The 19,968-nt window shown below is 46.7% G+C and overlaps 1 protein-coding gene across 2 annotated transcripts in view; it reads left to right on the top strand.

Moving 5' to 3' along the window:
• Window positions 1–6: 6 nt before the first annotated feature.
• The window catches only part of Egln1 (egl-9 family hypoxia inducible factor 1), a 47,698-nt gene continuing 27,736 nt past the window's right edge, over window positions 7–19,968 (top strand). For both annotated transcript variants that reach the window (XM_023700876.1, XM_004640828.3), the window contains exon 1: window positions 7–869. In XM_023700876.1, the coding sequence (XP_023556644.1) occupies window positions 90–869 (780 nt within the window). In that variant the 5' untranslated portion in view covers window positions 7–89. The remainder of the gene's footprint in view (window positions 870–19,968) is intronic.

The following is a 19,968-nucleotide window of genomic DNA, read 5'->3' as shown; positions in this document are numbered from 1 at the left end:
GGCGCTGAGGGCCTCTGGGGCGCGCGGCCCGGCATGACGCACTGACGGCCTCTCTGCCGCGCCGGGCCGGCCGCCCGGCCTGCTCCGCCATGGCGAGTGACAGCGGCGGGCTCTGCCGGCTCAGCGGGCCGAGCGCTAGCGAGCGCGAGCGCCAGTACTGTGAGCTGTGCGGGAAGATGGAGAACCTGCTGCGCTGCGGCCGCTGCCGGAGCTCCTTCTACTGCTCCAAGGAGCACCAGCGCCGGGACTGGAAGAAGCACAAGCTTGTGTGCCAGAGCGGCGAGGCTGGGCCCAAAGGGGCTCCCGCGGCTGGGGGAGCGGCCCGGACAACGGCGGGGCCGCGCAGGGACGGCGCCGATCCCGCGTCCGCGCCGGCCGCCGGGGACGCTGCCGGGGCCCCTCGCGGAGGCCGCCGAGACCTCGAGGCGCCCCCGGCCGGGCACTCACCGCGCCCGGAGCGCGCCCTGCTAAGCGCCGGGGAGGCGCTAAACCCTGGTGGCGGAGCCGGGGGACCGCGGCCCAACGGGCAAACGAAGCCGCTGCCTGCTCTGAAGCTGGCGCTGGAGTACATCGTGCCGTGCATGAACAAGCACGGCATCTGCGTGGTGGACGACTTCCTGGGCCGCGAGACGGGGCAGCAGATCGGCGACGAGGTGCGCGCACTGCACGACACCGGCAAGTTCACGGATGGGCAGCTTGTCAGCCAAAAGAGTGACTCCTCCAAGGACATCCGGGGCGACCAGATCACCTGGGTGGAGGGCAAGGAGCCCGGCTGCGAAACCATCGGGCTGCTTATGAGCAACATGGACGACCTCATTCGCCACTGCAATGGGAAGCTGGGCAGCTACAAGATCAACGGGCGCACGAAGGTGAGTCGGGGGTGGGCGGGCGAGCGGGCGGTAGGGGAGGGGGCAGGGCGCGGGGACCAGGCGGGCAGTATCCGCTCGCAGCCCCTGCTCAGCGCAGGGCTGACCCCAGGCGCGGCCTGTGCACTTTCTGTCGCGCTGTAAACCTCGCTGCGGTGCTAACCACGCCTAACCACGGAGGTGGGAGGATTAGGGTACTCTTATCTCCCGGTGTCTGCCAAGCTGTTTGTGGCTTGCCCCACTCTGACCGAGCGTCCAATGCTGCACATTCTGTTGAGAATAGATGGGCGGAACTCAGGGTACCTTGAGCACATTTGGGGCAGATTCCCGCATCCAGGAAAAGCCTCGCTGCACCCCTTACAGATCGGTCGCGCTCCTGATCTCTACTGTTTTGCAACCCGCTGCATACAGGGAAAGAGATATTTCCGTTTGCAAGTCTGCGTGGAGGCGGGTTGCATTTTTAGTACCAGGTTACCTCGATTTGCTTTGTTAATGTGATTCTTCTGTTCAGAAAGAGCTTTCAGTAGCTTCTTGGAAAACTACAGCACGGAATTGGGGCAGGAGGATGATTCTCCAGGTTTCGCTTCGGTGAAATCTTGCCGCTTTCTCTTTGCTGTTGCAACCCCCCAAACACCCCCACCCCCACCCCACCCCCACCCCCCAGTGGCCGGAGTTTTCCCAGTCAGACCCTTCTCCCTCCCGGCAAGGTAAACGGCAGAACTGCTGCTGCTCCCTAAGCTCTGGCATCTTACCTCCTAGAACTAAACCTTTTCTTTGTATCCTGCTCCAAGACTACCCAACTCTACCTCCTCCACCATCAGTCTCTGATGTTATGAGTTTTGAGAGATTGTCTCCTGGGAAGTTATCAAAGGCACTTGTTTGTACCAGCCCGGTTTTTCCCATCGTGTGCGCGCTTTGTGTGTGTGTGTGTGTGTGTGTGTGTGCGCGCGCGCGCGCGCTTGTTTGCTTGTGTGTGAAACTGCTTTGACAGCGTGTGACTCTAAAGCTGCCCAAAAGGCTGAGCAGAGGCTTCAGCACAATTCTAAAGGGGAAAGTTTTGTAGGGAAAAACAATGTGATGTCTGATTTACATCTTTCAGATTTTCTGCAGCAGGAAAGCCCATGTTTTTATTAACTAGTCTTAGAGAAAAATAATAGTCGCATAAAATTAAGGAAAAGGGGTCCAATTAAGCCTCAGCCTTGGTGTCCGTAAGATTTTCATTTTTATTTAAAAAAGATGACCATGAATCAGAAATCTCAGTGTAGTCATGAACTGAAGAGCAGGAAAGGAGGGAGAGCAGGAAATAGGGTTGAGCATGTGGACACTGAGCGTATCCAGTGGTGAGGGCACAAGGTTAAGTTGGAGCCATGAAGGTGCTGGTGTCCAAAATCTTTCCTGATCTGCTTTTCCTGGGCGGCTGAGGTTTGTAGTCAGGCCGAGACCTCTTTTGTCCCGTCTTCCTTCTCCTGTGCCCAGCTGTTAGAGCTGTGCCTCTTCAGTGAAGGTATGGGAAATGTCCCCTCCTCCCTCATGCTGGTGAGGGTCTAAAGTAAAAAGCAGGGGTTTAAGTCACTTGACTAGGAGCATTATTGCTGACTAAACAACTAGATAAAGGAAGGATGCATTTTATACTATGTGGGTTTATTCTTATGCCTGACTTAAAATGAGGGACTCAGTTTCAGGATCTGTGAATGGTTTCAGGGAATTGTTTTCATTGTACTTCTTGGCTGAAAGAGTTTTAATAATCATGTTTGAACATGTAATTTAAGTATTCCTTAGAAAACAAGCGTGCTTGCTCAGGGGGACTAAGAAGTGATCACAGCACTCTCTACGGCTGTTGAGCAACCATAGGTTACAGGGACCAGATCAGGCGCAGTAGGGTTACAGCCACAGTAACCCTAATCCTGTGAAGTGGGTAGTTTTATCCTAATTTACATTCGAGGAAGTTTCAGTTTAGTCTTGGCCAAGGCCTACTGCTTTCAAAAAACCTGGCTGAAATTCTGGCTCAGGTGAGTCAGAGGTGGAGCCCACGCTTCTCCTGTTATCCAAAATGCAGGTGGAACTTTGAATGAGTGGGTGTTCATCACTTCACACACGACTGGGATTGTTTACATCTTTGTTGATCGTAGGCGAATAACAGTTTTGTATATGAATAATCACCCTTCCTGGTTGGGCTACGTACACTTTTTAATCAAGACGCTGAGCAATGTTTATATGCAGTGATTTAAAAGCCACTTTATATTTACCTAAATCGTGCTCACTTAATTATAACTCCTAAGAGATGACAGAATATAGTTGTTATGTAGGGTTGGATAAAGAGTCTTCAATAAAGAATTTTATTGTCCTTCATAATGTAACAGTGACTTGAATGTGTACTGCTGCTCACAGAGGCAGGTGGGTGGTTTCAGCATCACTGCCTGTGGATGAGGAAAGGAGACTCAAGTTTGTTTGCTTGTTGGGAATCCTGCAGAATGTTGAGACCTAAGTTCTGCTTCTGACCACGCATGTCATATTCTGTTTCACAGACCTCATCTACACTGTGTGCTCTGCATGTGTGTGTCAGGGCCCGGCAGTCTGGGAGTGTGGTTGGCTGTGGCTCACGCAGTTCGGGCTTTGGTTTCTGCTTCTGACTTCATGCCTGCTTATCTGGCCACTGTTTATCCAGCTATTTTAAAAGAGGAACCACAGGGAAGGGTGAAGTAATACAGGAGGAAAAACAGAAACCCACTGTTGCCACTGCTGTCACTGGGTTCTGCATGCAGCCCACTTTCTCCCAGCTTCTTTGGGATTTCCCCTTTTACCCTTAAACTGCCCTTTGACTCTCCACCCTTTCTCCTGCCAGAAGCCCTGCAGGCATATCCGGTAGACCTGGGATGCAGTCTGCTGTTCATTGCTGAGGTCTTGAAGCTGCGTAGAAATCAATACCAGTCTTGGCCGGGTGCAGGCAAAAGGACTGCAGATGGTCCTGGGGAAACAGAACCTTCCCACTGCATTTCCCTGAAGGAAATATATGCTTGTTAGGATGAAATGGCTGGAATCATGTGCATACCTTTTAACCCAAAACTTCATCTGTTCATTTAACATGTAGGGAAAAGAAGTGACAAAATAGATTGGGACCAGTAGCACCAGTTTTCATTAGTACCACAGTTAATTAGTCAGTTCTGGCTGATAGAATGAAGTAAAGAATAAAGAATAGAACAGGGCACATCGTGCTGCTTTGTTGGTGGTGCCATAGAGATGTAGTGGAGTCCTCTTAAAGTGAAAACAGGGAGGCCAGGGAGAAGACCGAAGCTGAACATGCCCCCTTGAGCTCAGCTTATCGACTTCAGACTGTGAGAAATGAACTTAGGGTGCTGGAGCCATCTACTTCTGCTCCCCTTGTTCTCCTCTTGGAATCCTGGCCATTGCAAAGTGAAATAGCCCTTTCATGGTTAATATCTGCATCAGACTGCAAGGTCAGTTCAGCTACCTTGTGTGCAGACAAGCCAGGAATGCTGCACCTGCAGCCATCCTGGCAGCTGTTGAGGAGATGCTCCCTGAAAGGGTAGACTTTCAAGGTTGCAGTGAACCAAGTTCAACTTTATAGGAAAATACTTGTATCTATTGAGTTAGTTTGCCTGGAAATGAACACCTTGAATCCTAAAGGAGTTTTATTTTAAGTTAAAGGCTTTTTTTGGTGGAGGGGCAAGATTATAGCTCTCTGTATGGTAAGTAGCTACATTTTTTGGTGATCACAGGACAATAGCAGAAACAAGGAGAAGGTTGCACACACACACCAAAAAAAAAGTGAAGGGGGAAGATGGGGTATAGCTCTCTTTTATCTGTTAGCTGATATGTCTCAAAATTATCCTGAACACCTTTAGTTACCCTGAGGAAGGGGAAGAGGAATATCACAATACAGAAGGATAAAGCGTTCTGTGCTCATTTTAGATGGATCCTGGGTCTTCAGTGAGCCAGTTGCTGGATCCCTGAGTCTCAGTTCTTCCATTTATGACTTTTTTTTTTTTTTTTTTTTTGAGACAGGTTCCTGCTATGTAGTTTCAGCCTGGCCTTGAACGTGCTATGTAGCCCAGGCTGGCCTTGAACTCTTCGCAGACCTCATGCCTCAGTCTCCTCAGTGCTGGCGTTATAGGCATGCAGCACCATACCCAGTAGAAATGGTATTGAATGATAACGTTTTCTGCCTCTCAGTCTTGGAGTGAGAAGTACATATAATCCATCTTGTAAAGTACTTTCTAAATTGAGAAGCACTACAGAGACCTGTTGTTAACTATCACTCTTCTCATTTTGTTATTAATTAATTTATTTCTGAGATAGAGTCTCACTGTGTAGTTCAGGCTGGCCTTGAACTTGTTATGTATCCTTGACTGGCCTTTCACTCTTGGCGATCCTCCTGCCTCAGCCTCCTGAACACTGATTACAGGTGTGCACCACCATGGTGGGTTCTCATTTTAAAACTCTTGTTCTTCTGGTCCTTTTAAGAGTTGTGGATTTTCTCTGTCTGTTCCCTCACTTATAAACTGGAGAAAAGGGGCTTAGAGCCACTCCCCACCACCACTTTTTTCAAAATAGGAAACGTCATTTGTCTTAGAGAGGTTAAGTGTGTTTTTCAGGACACAGAATTGCTTAGTGAGAAAACTGGCTGATGTTTGGTTCCACTCCCTCTTGCACCAGCACCTTGTGTAGAAATCACGCATTCCTGCTTAACTGAGTGATCTGTTTCTTGCCATTTTGGATGTTTGTGACTTCCTTTTCCTTCTCTGTCCCACTTTGTCGTTCTGCACTTTGGCCGATCTGACCCCCAGTGGAGCTTTTCCTCTGGTAGATGCCGGCCTGGCCTGGCCTGGCTTCCGTGCAGGAGGGACGTGCTTCCCCACAGCTGGCTTTCCTCTGCCATTGTGTGAGCCGCTCCCTGGGGCAGCCTCCCTTCTTCCTTCCTCCCTAAAGCTTCCCTTTCCCTGGTTTCCCCTCTTGCGCTTGACTCTGACTCTGCCCTTCTCCCTTGTTTTTTGAAGTCCAGGCCTTTCTGGTATGTCTTTGGATAGTTAGCAGTTTGGTTTTTTATCTTAATTTTACCAATTTTTTCCATTTCCTCCTATCACATTCTGGATCCTCGGTCGTGGAGCCATGTTCCCGTGTGGCTCGCGCCCACCTCCTTCCCACAACACCCTGTTGCACACACACTTGTCCTCTGCAGCTGCAAGTTGGTATCAGATAACTTACTGGGCTGAATCCACAGCTCGTCCTTGACTCTTAAGTCCAGCGGCACCACTGCTGCTGTGAAAACAACCTGATGGACGGTTATCTGGAATCTTCCCTTGCAGCACTTCAGTTCCTGCTGTGTCCTAGTCCAGACTCTGAACTCTTTGGCCACCTGGAGGGGACGTTCTGTGCTCTATGTTCACACTTTTCATAATTGGCCCATAACTGGCTTTGTCTCTGAAGTGCTGGGGCAGTAGGCGTGGCCCCCGTGTGTCCACTGACATCACCGCAGTGTCCCTGAGCTTGGATTCTTGTGGTCTTTATTCAGCATCCCAGATTGCACTTCTTTACCAAATGCGCTTGGATCCTGGTGTTCACTGAGTCTTGATTTGGGCATTTTTTCATTAGCAAATATTGAGTGAATGCTCTTCACAGACAGGAACTGCCGAGGAGTCTGGGCCGTCCTGCATAGGACAGCATCCGTAGGCGTGCGCAAGGGATACCAGGCATGCTTGTGGCAAACGCAGGGACAGATGTGAACAAGATAAAGTTAAGGTGAAATCACATAGGAAGATGATACTTGAGTGCAGGTGTAAGTGAAGGGAGGGGCAAGCCTTGCTGATAGGCAGCGATGGGCATTCCATGGAGAGAGAGTGAATCGCAAATACAGAAACCCTGACCTTAAATGTGCCTGGTGTGTAGAGAAAACAGGAAGCCACCAGGGGATGGGACTGGCGAGCCATGGACTGCCGAGGAGGGCAGTTTGGATAGGATTTTGCCATGCAAGCTCTGGCGGGGACTGCAGGTTTTAGTGTGGGTGATAGGGGAAACCACTGAATAGTTTGCTTCAAAAGAGCTTTGTAGCTGGGTGCAGTGGCACACACCTGTAATCGCAGTGCTCAGTAGGCTGAGGTAGGAAGACTGCCGTAAGTTTGAGGCTAGCCTGGGCTACATAGTGAGTTCCAGGCCAGTCTGAACTACATAGTGAGACCCTGTCTAAAATTAAATAAATTAATAAAAATTGTAAAACCCCCAAACTGAAAGAACTCCGTAAGCCAGGCATAGTGACTTATACCTCCTAAACCCAGCTACTCAAAACCCCACTATTTGGAGAGCAGCCTGGCAACAGAGTAAGTCGTCATTTCTTTCAAAAGGTGGAGGAGAGCTCTGTGGCTGCAGTGTGAGGAGACATGAGGATGAAGGACAGAAGCAGGAACAGCAGAAAGGGAACTCTTGCCTTTGTCTGGGTGCCAGGTGACAAAGGCTTTGCCTAGGCACTATGGACACGGTGAGAATTCATTGAATTCTGAATGTGTTTTGAATTCAGGGTCGTGGGGTCTGCTGAATGGATCAGACCTCAGGCAGAAGAGGAGTCGAGGATTACTTCCAGCTTTTGGCTTGGGTGATTGGAGAGAAAGAATTACTGTTTTGTCTTGCCCTGACTCTTCTGCTTTTCTTCACTTGCCCCACTGCTCAGTTTCCATTTATAGCAGCCGCTGTAAATGCTGACACTTCCCAGCCATAACCACAGGAAGCAGCTCTGCATAACCCTTTTCCACATTCCTCAGCATGGCTGTGCCTGCGATGGCTGCTCAGGACCCCACAGTGCTATCCTTGCACGAGGTGCCGTCTTGGGTGAACTGCTCACTTTACAGCGGCTGGGAAAGCAGTGCAAAGAAAAAAGGCAAGTTCACAGAAAATTCACAGAAACTTTGGAGAAGATTGACCAGCTTAATGTGAAACAAGTAAGCACAGATTTTGACACAAAGTTCAAAATAAATATCTTCATTTAAATGAGCTGTTCACAGTCAAACTGCTAGCTGGGCATAGTGGCATACACTGATAAATAATCTTAGCACTTGCAAGGCTGAGGCCTGAGTTAGAGAGCATGGGCTACATAATGAGTTAAGGGTGGCCTGAGCCACATAGTGAGACCTGTATCAGAACAACAAAACTGAAAGAATCAGGCTGGGCATGGTGACAGATGCTTGTCATCCCAGCACTCTGGGATGACAAAGTTTGAACCCAGCCTGCCAACTTAGCAACTTAGTGAGACCATGTGAGAAGAAAAATTGACCCTAGATTCAATCCCCAGTATTTAAAAAAGAAGACCAGGAGTGGATAGAGTGACCATAAACTATGTAGAATAGCTCACAGGACTGTAAAATACAAAGCACCGTGTGTTGGCTTCCTAATGTAGTGAATACAGAAGGAGAAAATGAACTGAATTTAGGGACTGAGGGTAACTTGGGAATACAGCAAAAATGGGTGACATTCTTGCTACCTTGACACAGAACTTGGCATGAGAGTTACAGTTAAATTCTACTGCTATTAAAATTAGAATATGGCATCCAGAGCTTTTCAGCATAGGAAATGTTGCCTTTACCTAAGTGGGGAGGGATCATAAAGTATGGGAAAATATTAGGTTAATTGCGTATGAACCACTTTTAAAATACTAAAGCCTGAAAGGTCAAAGCTGAGCCGAGGAGCCCAGAAACTTGCAATCTCATCTGAATTCAAACAAGTTCAATTATTGACTAGTTTTTTGCTTTCTGTTAAGATGGGGTTTAACTGTGTAGCCAGCCCATGTTGGAAGACCCTCTTGCTTCAGCCTCCCAAGTACTGGAATTACAGATCTTTGCTGCCATACAGGGCAAGACTAGTTTTTGAATAAGAAAACCTGAATAGAGCCAGGCTTGGTGGTCCATGCATATAATCCTCGCACTCTAGGAGACTGGAATCACAAGTTCAAACTTATCCTGGGCAATTTTTTTTTTTTTTAAATTTTATGTATTTGGTCCAGGGTCTCACTATGCAGATTGGACTCATAGTGATCCTCCTGTTTTCAGCCTCCTCAGCTCTGGAATTTATAGGCGTGTGCCACCATGTTCAGTCTTGATGTGCCTGGGGGTGGAGCTGGCACAGCATGTAGTGCCAGGGATCAAACCCTGGTCCTTGTGCTTGCCTAAATAGGCACTTAGTCCGCTGAGCTATCTTGCCCGTCCTGTCCTGGGCAGTTTAATGAGACCCTACCTCAAAATAAATAAAATGGGCTGGGGATATAGTTCTGTGTAAAGGCTCTGTGTTTAATTCCTTGTGTTATGAGCAACAGAGTTAGAGAAAATATTATAGGCAGTCAGATGGGACTAGGCTCTCAAAGGAGCCAATGCAGAAAATGAGATACTTTGCAAATGTGGGGCAGAGAGGCACCTCCACTGTGGGACCCACCTCAAGACAAAAGATGAAACAAATGCACGCACATGCTTCCCAAGGATATACACCAGGGGTTGATATTCTAAATAGGTATCTACCACCTTGAGAAAGCAAGGAAGTGCTACTAACCAACCCAGCTACAGGAAAAGCCTGTTCTCTTTGTCTACTTGCTATATGTCTCGCTTCCCCATTTGATCCTGAGTTAATTAAATTGTACCTGAGCAATTATACTTGTAATCTTATTGGTTGACCATAGTTTTGTCCCACCTCATGCCCATCTTATGATTTGCTATTTTGCCCAACTTAGACTCACCTCACACAGTGGATTTACTCTATAAAAATCCCTGGAGAGGGCAGGGTCCTTGGCAACTCACTCAGGACCCCTTCTGTTTCTCAGATGGAAACTTTCTTTCCTCCAATAAATATATTCTGCTCTTAACTACCATTGTTCTTAAAATTCGTTCTTTGATTTTCGAGAACATGAAATAATACCAGGTATCTGGCAGGTTGGGAGTTTCTTTTCCCTTTATCACTAGTAGTACAGTAAAAGAAAACAAAACAAACTGAGTAAGAAACATCAAATGCAACCAGTAAATTGAAAAGGAGCAGCCAGGAATTTGGAGATTTTTTCATTTCACTTGAACTTTTTTTATTAATGTTGACACTTTACATTCTTATAAGAGGTAACAAGAAGCTCTGATTCTTTTTGTATATAATTACCATCTATGATGTCTCTAGACATTTTTTAACCCTATTATGTCTTCTGCTCACTCTACTTGCACTACTTTTTTTTTTTTTTTTAAGAGCAGAATATGTTTATTAGGGGAAAATAACTTCTGTCTAAGAGAGAGATAAAAGCGTTCCCAAATGGGTTACCAGGGAACCTGCCTTTTCTGGAGCTTTTTATAGAGCAAATCCATGACATTAGGTGGGTCTAAGTTGGGCAAAATAGGAAACCACAAGTAGGCAAAAGGTGGGACAAAACTATGGTCAAGCATAATTACTCAGGTAAAATTGATTAAATTGGGATCAAATGGAGAAGCGAGTCATACAACAAGCAGATGTGAATACAGAACAGGGACTTTTTCCTGTGGAGGGGTGGGTTAGTGACTCTTCCTTGCTTTCTCAAGATGACAGATACCTATTTAGAATATCAATCCCTGTTGTTTATCCTTGGGAAGTACGTGGTTACATTTGTTTCATCTTTTATCTTGAAGTCTCTCCCACGTTTGCTAGGTGTCTTGCTTTCTACACTACTGGCTCCTTTGAGCCAGTAGTGTAGTATCAGACAGGCTCCTAGCCCTGTCTGATTGCCCATATTATGTTCTCTAATTTAGTTGCCTACAACATTCCCCCCTCTAAATATTCCGAAATGCTGTGAGGGAGTAATGGGCTATGACTAGTCTGGCTTCTTCAGGCCAAAGGGGGTCATAGTTGTTGACTGGCAGTCAAGAGATACTCTCCAGAGGTTTTATCTAAAGGTACTGGATAGACAACAGACATTTTCATTTGGGGCAAGTGTGCAGCTCTAAATCTGGAGGAGATAAAGCCAAAGAAACAATTGAGTATGGATGGACCAAATAATAGGATCAACAGGATAATTATGAATACAGTCAATAAAGATTTCCACCAAGAAGAGCCAGTAATGGCTTCCCTTGAAGAGGATGAGGATATAGTCTAGGGAATTTCTGAGTCTGACATGCCATTGATTTGTCATCTGTTATCTTGGACAGCTATTGAGATATTAGTGGAAGGATGGGTGTGTGTGTGTGTGTGTGTGTGTGTGTATTTGTTTTTAAGACAGAATCTTAATATGTAGCTCAGGTGGGCCTTGAACTCACAACAATCTTCCAGCAGCCTCTGAGTACTGGGATGACGTGTGTCCCCACGCCTGACATGAAATGGGTTTCTCAAAAATTGTTTTTTAGTTAGAAAACCTAATATCTGAGGGTTTGATCCCCAGGCCAGCCATACTGGCCCTGCCCCTGGGGCACACTGAGATAGCATTTGACACTGGGTGTGGTGGCACACGCCTATAATCTCAGCTCTTGGGAGGCTGTAAACAGGAGAATCGCAAGTCTGATCTAGTAGTGAGACCCTGAACACCCTGTAGACCCTTTCATAAAATACAGAGAAAAAAGAAAAGAAAACCTGATGTCTTCACCCCTTTAAGCTGAGTCTTCTTATGGCTTCCACAGTGCTGGTAGCCACCCCACCCTGAAGACCTTTGCTACTCAGTTACTGCCCTGAGTCAGCCTTTCAGTTATTTTTCCTTATTGTATTTCACAGTTTTTCCTTCTTTCCCCCCATATCTAACTCTAGCTTTGTTTTGAAAGCTCAGTTATTAGCTTTCTGCTTATTCCTATTAAGAGGACAGTGCCTATAGGGAGGACTTGAAGCATCTGTATTTCTAGACTTTTCTTCTCAGCATGTATTAGCTGTCATTGCTGTGTAACAGAATACCCAAAACATAAATGCTGAAAATGATGAGGGTTGCCATGCATAATGGCTGAAACTGATGAAGGTTACCACACACTGGTTTTCAGCAATGGGGCTGTGTGCTCTCAGGGGGAAGGAGCTGCTCCCAGGCCCTTGCTGGGTCCTGAGCATGGTGGGGGTTGCACTCAGCTCTTCACGATGTGGGCCTCTCTGACAGGGCAAGTTAGAGCCAACTTCACGGGAGGTTTTTCCAGTAACAAAAATTCTACCTTGAAGAACTAGAGCCTGAATGTCTGTCTGTCAGGCTGTGACAGTCCGCTGAGTTCATATGGAACGTGTAAGGTTTCGCACCCTGTCACCCATATTCCCTCCACCATCATTGTCTTAACTGGAATGGGCATAAGACTCAGTCTCCTTATCAGGAGAAGTCATTATGCAACTAAAAAGAAGGGGAAGAGAAATCTAAATCTGTTCTGTAACAGCTGTCGCGCCCACAGATGTTTCTGTGTTATACTCAGCTTCTCATTTTAACACCGTGTATATAGTCAGACAGATAACAGTAGGAGTGGACATTGTTTTGAGAGTCACAGACATACAGCTGACCCACGGCACTAAGAAATGTATTTAGAAGCTGGGTGTAGTGGCACATTGCCGTAATCCCAGCACTTGGGAGGCTGAGGCAGGAGCATCACCTGGAGTTCAAGTTTAGCCTGGACTATATAGCGGGCCCCTGTCTGAAAAAAAACCAAAACATGGATTTGGATGACATCAGGTCTTTCTCCAGTGACTAATCTGTGGGCTTGTAATGATCAAGCCTTCATTGGAAGCTGCAGGAAGCTTTGGAGCAAAGCCTACACCAGGAGCCCTGACCTGTCCACAGGCTTACCACTTTCTGTGGTGGCATTTTTTTCTCCAGTACTGGGGGTTGAGAGCCTTCACAGTAAGCTGCATCTCTCCAAATCTTTTTAATAATTTGAGTCTCAAAAATAAAATCTCTTATCAGGATCTCAGGATCCTGATAAGTTGCTAACTTGCTCAGGTTGGGCTCAAACTTTCAACACTCCTGCCTCAGCCTCCCAGAGTGCCAGGACTGCCAGTATTGCGACACAGTACCGGAATCTACCTTTTGGTTGGTTGTTTTGCCTAAGACTATGCAAGATCTGAAAATCTCAGCAAAAGAATCACACAAGCTTGCCTAGTGTTCCTGGAGCAGTGGATCCTCTGGGTGGGGAAAGAATGTGTTTTCGGTGCCTGTGACTCCTCCATAGAGGTTTAAGGAGCAGCCCTCACACTCATGGGCTCCTGTTGCTTTTCACCTTGGATCTATCCTGGATCCCGTTCTTTTGTGAGTGGAGGACCAGCTGAGCTGTCTAGTGCTTTATTACTGTTCTCACAGACAGGGCTTTCCTTTCTGCCTGAATGCTGTGACTGAGTAAAGTGGCGAGGAGTCTGATGACTGGGTAAAGCTCCTCCCCCAGGGGCATGAATGGAGAGGTACGAGTCACCTCTCCTTTTACCTGCCATTCTCCTCCTTGGCTTTTCTGCCAGCACCTTCCCAGACTCCTTCCCGTAGCTCTTAAGAAAGGTCTGGAGTCCAAGTGGCCACATGTGGCCCTGGGCAGTGCAAACTTTTAACATCATGGTATGATTTTTTAAGTGATATTTTTCATGACTCCATTTCATAGTGCTTGGTGTGGATGGCATAGGTGGCAGTGGGACACTGTGTAGGGGAGGTGGAGGTGCAGGGCTGACTGCCCCACCCTTGACACACAGTCCAGTGGAACCCTGGCTCCAGTGTAGTGAGCAGAACACAGCGACTGCAGATAATAGTGTTGCAGACACCTACTCAAAGAGTAAAATTAGATGAAAATCTCCAAGGAGCATCCCAAGAAGTTACTAAAAACTGCAGCTACTTCCATCCAAACAAACAGTGAAGTCTTATTTTACAAGAATAAAGTCAAATACTGCACTAGTTTTATGTATTTTGGGTTTTTTTGAGACAGGTATATATAGTTTAGACTGACATTGAAATCTCTAGATAGCCCAGGCTGACCTCAAACTCAGCCTCCCGAACACTGGGATTACAGGCATGTGCCACCATGCCCAGCTAATTTTGTTCATATTGCCTTTTTAAATGTTATATAAAAATAAGCTTTGTGACCTATGCATATTAACTACATTATATACTTTCTTTAAAATTTAGGGGGGTTTTTGGGGAGAGGGGTTGTTTTTTGAGAGAGTCGTGCTTTTCTAGTTCAGGACAGCCTTGAACACCCTATGTAGCCCAGGATGGACTCAAGCGTGTGGTGATTCTCCCATCTCAGCCTGCAGAGTACTGGAATCACAGGAGTGTGCCTGCACGTCCTGGGCTGCATTACATATTTTCAGGGTGGTCCAGAACAGCTCCTCTTCACTCAGTGCAGCCCAGGCCAAGCCAGAGCTCTTTGGATGCCCATGATCTAGAGACCAAGCAGAAGCCAAAGGCTAGACTTGGGGGTGGAAAACAAAGTTACGGAACCCAAGAGGATGATGAATGATACTGTGAGCAGAGGGAGTTAGTAAATTAAGTTCAACTGAAGAAAATGAACTAAAGGGGAAAAGATTAAGTCAATATAAAGTATCCAGGGACAATATAAAGAAGACGCAAGAGCGACACATTTTTAGAATATAAAATAAATACAAAACATTGGTCTAAGAAATATTGACTAGGATCATTTTGTTGGTGCTTCTCTGCATGTGTCCTTAATGGAGGGACAGACAACTTGGACCATAATTCCAAGCTGCCCCTGTAGTGGGCTCCTTGCCTCAAGAAGCATGTTAGGTAATTTGGCATGTTGGTTAAGGTAACACATAGCAGGTGCCTTGGTTTTGCTCCCCACATACTTTTAAAGAAATGCAGTGCAGCACATAGGCTGCTGGTCATGTGCTTCATCATGCAGCTCACAAAATACAGGAGGACAAGTCTGCCTCTTTGTGTGTGTGTGGGGGGGCTATCAGGAATCGAACTCAGGACCTTGTGCTTGCCAGGCAAGTGCTGTGCCACTGAGCTATACCCCTGGTCCAGACAGCTTGCTTTGAGAAGCAAAACGTACTGAGGAACTTGAAACACCTGAGATGCTATACCACTCTGCTGTTGCATTTATGAGAAAGGAGGATGATTTCATGGGTTTCTAGTAAAATTTATTTGAGCAACTTGAAACACTTGATGTGCTGCTGCTTTGCATATGGGGAAGAAAATGATTCCACAAGTTTTGGTATTATTTATTGAGATGATTTGAATGGAATAGCTAGCTCAATTTGCCTGAGAAACAAATGGGTAGCTCTTGAAGATCCTATGAAATAACACACTAAAATGTCATTATGTGACAAGGATGCTAACAGTCTGGGAAGTCTTAAGTAATCTAATAACCATAGGTTGCTAGATAGTGCCTGGGGTTAGCATCCAAGCCCCAATGAGATAATATATTTGAAATCATTTCATAATATTTAAAAGCTTACAGTTTCTATTATTATTTCATCACTGAAGTTAATATAGTTTATCCATAGGAACAATTCAAGAAAGAAAAGCAAGTTCCCAGGTCTGTTATTTTTTTATTTTTAATTTTTATTTTTTTCCTGTGGCAAAGAATCAAAGGGGGCTGTGAGTGCCTGCTCTTGAGTTCATTTATTTAGAGACAGAGTGTTGCTAAGTTGCTCAGGCTGAGTTTGAATGTGCGGACCCCTCCCCCCATCAGCCTTCACTGGTGCTGAGATAACAGGTGTGCATTGCTGTGCTGCAGCTGCTGTTTGACTGTTTGCCCTTAAGCGTTCTGTTCCTGGTGGTCTGGTTGTTCCAGCGTACACTTCTCCTGGGGTGCTCTCATGCTCTGTGAGGGTTTGGCATCCTGTCGAGTTTGTCTCTTTCAAACCCTTGTCCTACTTCATTGCTGCCAGATTTTAAGCATGTTTTCTAACAACTGGAGCATCAGCTCTCGCCAGTGCAGTAGAAGAAGCTTGTGGGAATAGCTAGGGTAGGAAGAAGGGATGAGGAGTGCTCAGCACGTGGCCATTGGCCAGCCTACTGCTGTCATCTCAGTGAAGAACATGGTTGTCACTGGTGTTGGGATTGACTCCAGCACTCAGGACATGTTGGGCCCTCCTCACTCCTGCTGGACTCTGCATGGGCTGCAGACAGCCACCTGCATTTGTCTGTAAAGATTGCAAATTTGTGCTTAGTGCTAACAATCACCCGAGTTGAAGGATGAGCTAGGGCGTTCAAATTGATCCTGTCCTCGAGCTCCAGCTGTTCCTTCGTCAAGTGCTCACAGAGCACCTGCTCTATGCTGGGCATTAGGGTGCTGCAGTTCCTGGATGACAGCTCTTCTCTGCCCTTGAGGGCTTGCTTCTGAGTGAATTGTGGCCCAGTTGGGGTGGCTGTTCACAGGATATGCAGGACCCCATGCCAGGATGACCTCAACTGTCTGGCTGGTTCTGTTTCTCTGGAAGAGGCCATTATAGAGACCAGGGAAAAGATGGGCTGAGAGGCTGGGGAGATAGCTCATTAGCATAAGTACCTGCCTGGCAAGCGAAAGATCCTGAGTTCAATGCACAGTAGCAAAAAAAAGATGAGTTCCATCCACATCTGGAAAAAGTATCTCTGAGGAACATGCTTTCCTCTATCAGTGTGACAGTTGTACTTAAAGATTATTTCCTGACTGTCTGTTCAGGTAGGTGTGTAGGCTTTTTCATTTCCTTTTTGTGTCTTTCTAGTCCAGCCCACCCATTGCTGCCCTTTAATAGAATGTTTTCCTTCCTGGCCTGTTTTCTGGGCTGGCCCAGAAGCCTGTGGTCCCTGGACCTGCCTACGTTTCCTCTCTGCCTGTCCCCAGCTCTTTCCACGGGTGAGAGGGTGTTTTCAGAGTTCGCACCTCACCTGCAGTCTCCACCGGTACTGCTCCTGGGAGCCTGGGTGGGAATACCAGTCTTGAATACCGCGGTCTTCTCAGGGTTTTGCACTGGGATGTGGGGAGTGTTACATCTGAATTTCCCGCCCCCTGGAATTGAGATTTTAATCTGTGCATGTACTGCCCATCTCCCTCCTTTGTAAATTTACCAAGAGTTAGGAACATTTTACAAGCCCAGTGTGGTGCTTCATGCCTGTAATTCCAGTACTTTGGGAGGAGGCTAAAGCAGGAGGGTTGCAAGATTGAGCTCAGCTAGGGCAGCTTAGCAATTTAGCAAAAGATCGTCTCAAAATAAATAAACCAGAGCTGTGGATGTAGCGCAGTGTGAAGGCCCTGCGTTTAATTCTGGTACTGCCACAGAAACAAAACAAAAAAGACCCTCAGAGGTTTTGTTTGAAAGTATGGTTTGGTTCTTTCGCATTTGTTGCTTGCCAGCTGCTCTGTGAGCACAGCACTCTCGCCAGACTCAGCGTCTCACACGTACCCTTTGTGCTCTCAGCTCTCCTGGAATCCCTGGTCCACTGCCCACCGCCACACCCCTGCCCAGCCGTTCAAATCTTACACGTCCTTTAGGGTCTGGGTGAAGTTTCCTTCCCAGAGATTCCCCCATCCAGGTTCTCCTGCGTGCCTCGTGCCTGTACCTCACCTCCACTGCCCCACCCCGCCTTCCCACCCAGTTCTAAAACTGCAGATGTGTTTGAAGTCTGTAAGTTTTTGTCTTGTGAACAGCTTCTTTTTGTGATTACTAGGCTCTTTATAGGCCCTAATTTTCCTGATAAAAATAGCCTGGCTGGCCAGGCCTTCAGCTGTTTTTAGCCCCAAGGACTAGGAGGAGGGTCTGCTTGAAGGTGAAGTGAAGCTCTGTGTACCTTCCCAGCCCGAGGCCAGAGGTGGCTGCAGATTTAAGTCCCGGGGGAAAAGCTGTCTGTGTCACCTCCCCAGCCCAGGCAGAGTTGCCCCAGGACATACAGGGTATCACTCAGCCCTGCAGCACTGTAGAGTTGATGCTGAAAGTACTCACCTGCCCTCCTCAGTGACCTGGAAGAGAAAGGTTAACATCGATCCTGTGATTGATCTGTAAAACAAAACCTTCAAATGCAAGAATTTAAACTTTAAAAGTTATTTGGGTTTACTATTATTTACTCAGAACCCCAAATACATTTGAGGAGGCTTTACAGTTGTGTTTTTAAAAGAGGTCATGGTATAGACAAGATGAGAAATGCTTCTTTCATATCAGAAAACCTGGTTTTAGCCACATTTGTAGATTCAGACAGTTAATCATCTTGCATAGTAGGCAAGATTACCAGGTTAAAGAAAGGCAGCGGCAGCAGGCGTGGTAGCGCACACCTGTAATTCTGCCACTTGGGAGGCTGAGGCAAGAGGATTGTGGCAAGTTTGAGGCCAGCCTGGGCTACATAGGAAGTTCAAGGCCAGTCTGAAATATATATCAAAACCCTGTTTCCAGAAAAAAAAAAAAAGAAAAAGGAAGATTGCAGAGTACAGACCATAGGATCCTGGCTATCTGAAGGTCCTTTCAGCTTGACCTCAGGACACGTTTAGACATTTTCATCCTTTAAAAATATGTTTTGTTTAATTCTGACACTTAAAATGTGCATCTGTGTATCCATTCTCTTCAGTTCAGAGTTGCTAAGGAATGTAGCCTGAGTGTGAATCATCACTACAGATGATTTATGTATATGAAATAGCGCTTGTTTGGGATAGTTACAAGCCAAAGTATTTTATTTTGTTATGTATGTATGTATGTATGTATGTATTTCTATAGGGTCTGCAGGGTCTACAGTGTCTCACTAAGTAGATTGGATTTAGTGATTCTGCTGTTTTCAGCCTCCCAAGCACTGGGATTACAGGCACATGCCACCATGCCCAGTCTCAATTGCTGTCTTAGTGTGCTTCTGGGGCGGGTCCTGCACATGCGCCTGGTATTGAACCCCTGGCCATTGCACTCTGCCTAAGCAGGCACTTTAGTCCACCAAGCTATCTGGCTGGCCCAACCCAGAATATTTTAAAATAAAACTTTTGTCATTCTTTCTGAGACAAGATTTCTGCTGTGGAGTTCAGGCAGGCCTAGCACTCATTCTGTAGCCCAGGATGGCCTTGAACTCAGCAGTCCCCCTGCCTCAGCCTTCTAGAATGATGGAAGTACAGGCGTATACCAACACATCTGACCTAAAATAAGACTTCTTGGATAAAGATATTTTCACCTAGAAATCAGATGTGATAAATACCACCTCTCCACACCAGTTTCCAGGTGTTTCTGGACAGTGATATAAGCAGGTGTTTGTAGCTTCATTTGCCTGTGTGCCAACTCCGTAGGGAGTGTGAAACCTAGTAGCTCTCACCCCCGGGCGCACACACATGCACAGGTGCAGCCCTTCCACAGACCACCCCTTAACAACCCCTGCTGGGAGACAGCTCCATGAAGCCAGGACAAAAACCGCCTTCCCAGAGGTCAGCTGAGGCTGTGGTAGTGTGTAGCTTCTGTTGTATTTTGTTGCTCTTCTGGTCCCATGACTTCAGAACAGATCCTGAGGCTTTCCCGAGAGAGTAGTCCGTTAAGTTACAGAGAGAGGGCTGCCAGTTGGTCTTGTGACAGGGATGTGCATGTGAAGAATTCTGAAAGCCGTTTGCCTTTTGGGCTCTCATTACAGGAGAAGGCAGATAACTAGCATGCACCTGGACAGCAGCCGTGACTAGGTCAGGCTCACTGCCTGGAGGGTCCCCCTCACCAGACATTGCACTCATCTGTCCTTGGTGTAGAATCAGATGTGGATTTCCCTGTCAAAGACTGAGCACCTTTGTCACTAATGGTTAACCCTGGGCTGTCCTGTCCTCTGCATCGGGCATGCACTTAGGGGTGGTGGCTTTTGTTTTAGTTTGTACTTAAAAGTGGCATTTCAGTAAGATTAGCCTGAAGTTTTAAAAACAAAAGCTTTAGTCACAATTCTGCACCAGGGCCCTTTTCAGGCTGTTAGAACTTGGCTTTGGGTTCCCTTAACTGCAAATGTTTGCTCTGGTTCAAGGTGTTGGCATCATGAGTTAACATTTAAGATTCCGTTTAGGATTAAGAATGTATGACTTGCTTGCACTGGGATATCAAAACCTTGTTTTCAGGTAAAGCCAGTCTATTGTGCAGGTGGTTGGCATGCACTTGTGGCCAGCTGGGGAGGGCATCTTGTGCTGTCTGATAACAAAACTTCTCAAGTGATTCAGTAACTCTACCTGGGAAGGTTCTCTCTCTCTCTCTCTCTCTCTCTCTCTCTCTCTCTCTCTCTCTCTCTCTCTCT

This window comes from Octodon degus, unplaced genomic scaffold, assembly GCF_000260255.1.
Source record: "Octodon degus isolate 3935 unplaced genomic scaffold, OctDeg1.0 scaffold00127, whole genome shotgun sequence".
Lineage (NCBI taxonomy): Eukaryota > Metazoa > Chordata > Mammalia > Rodentia > Octodontidae > Octodon > Octodon degus.
The sequence above is the reverse complement of the archived record's forward strand: the minus strand, read 5'-3'. Positions and strand labels throughout refer to the sequence as shown.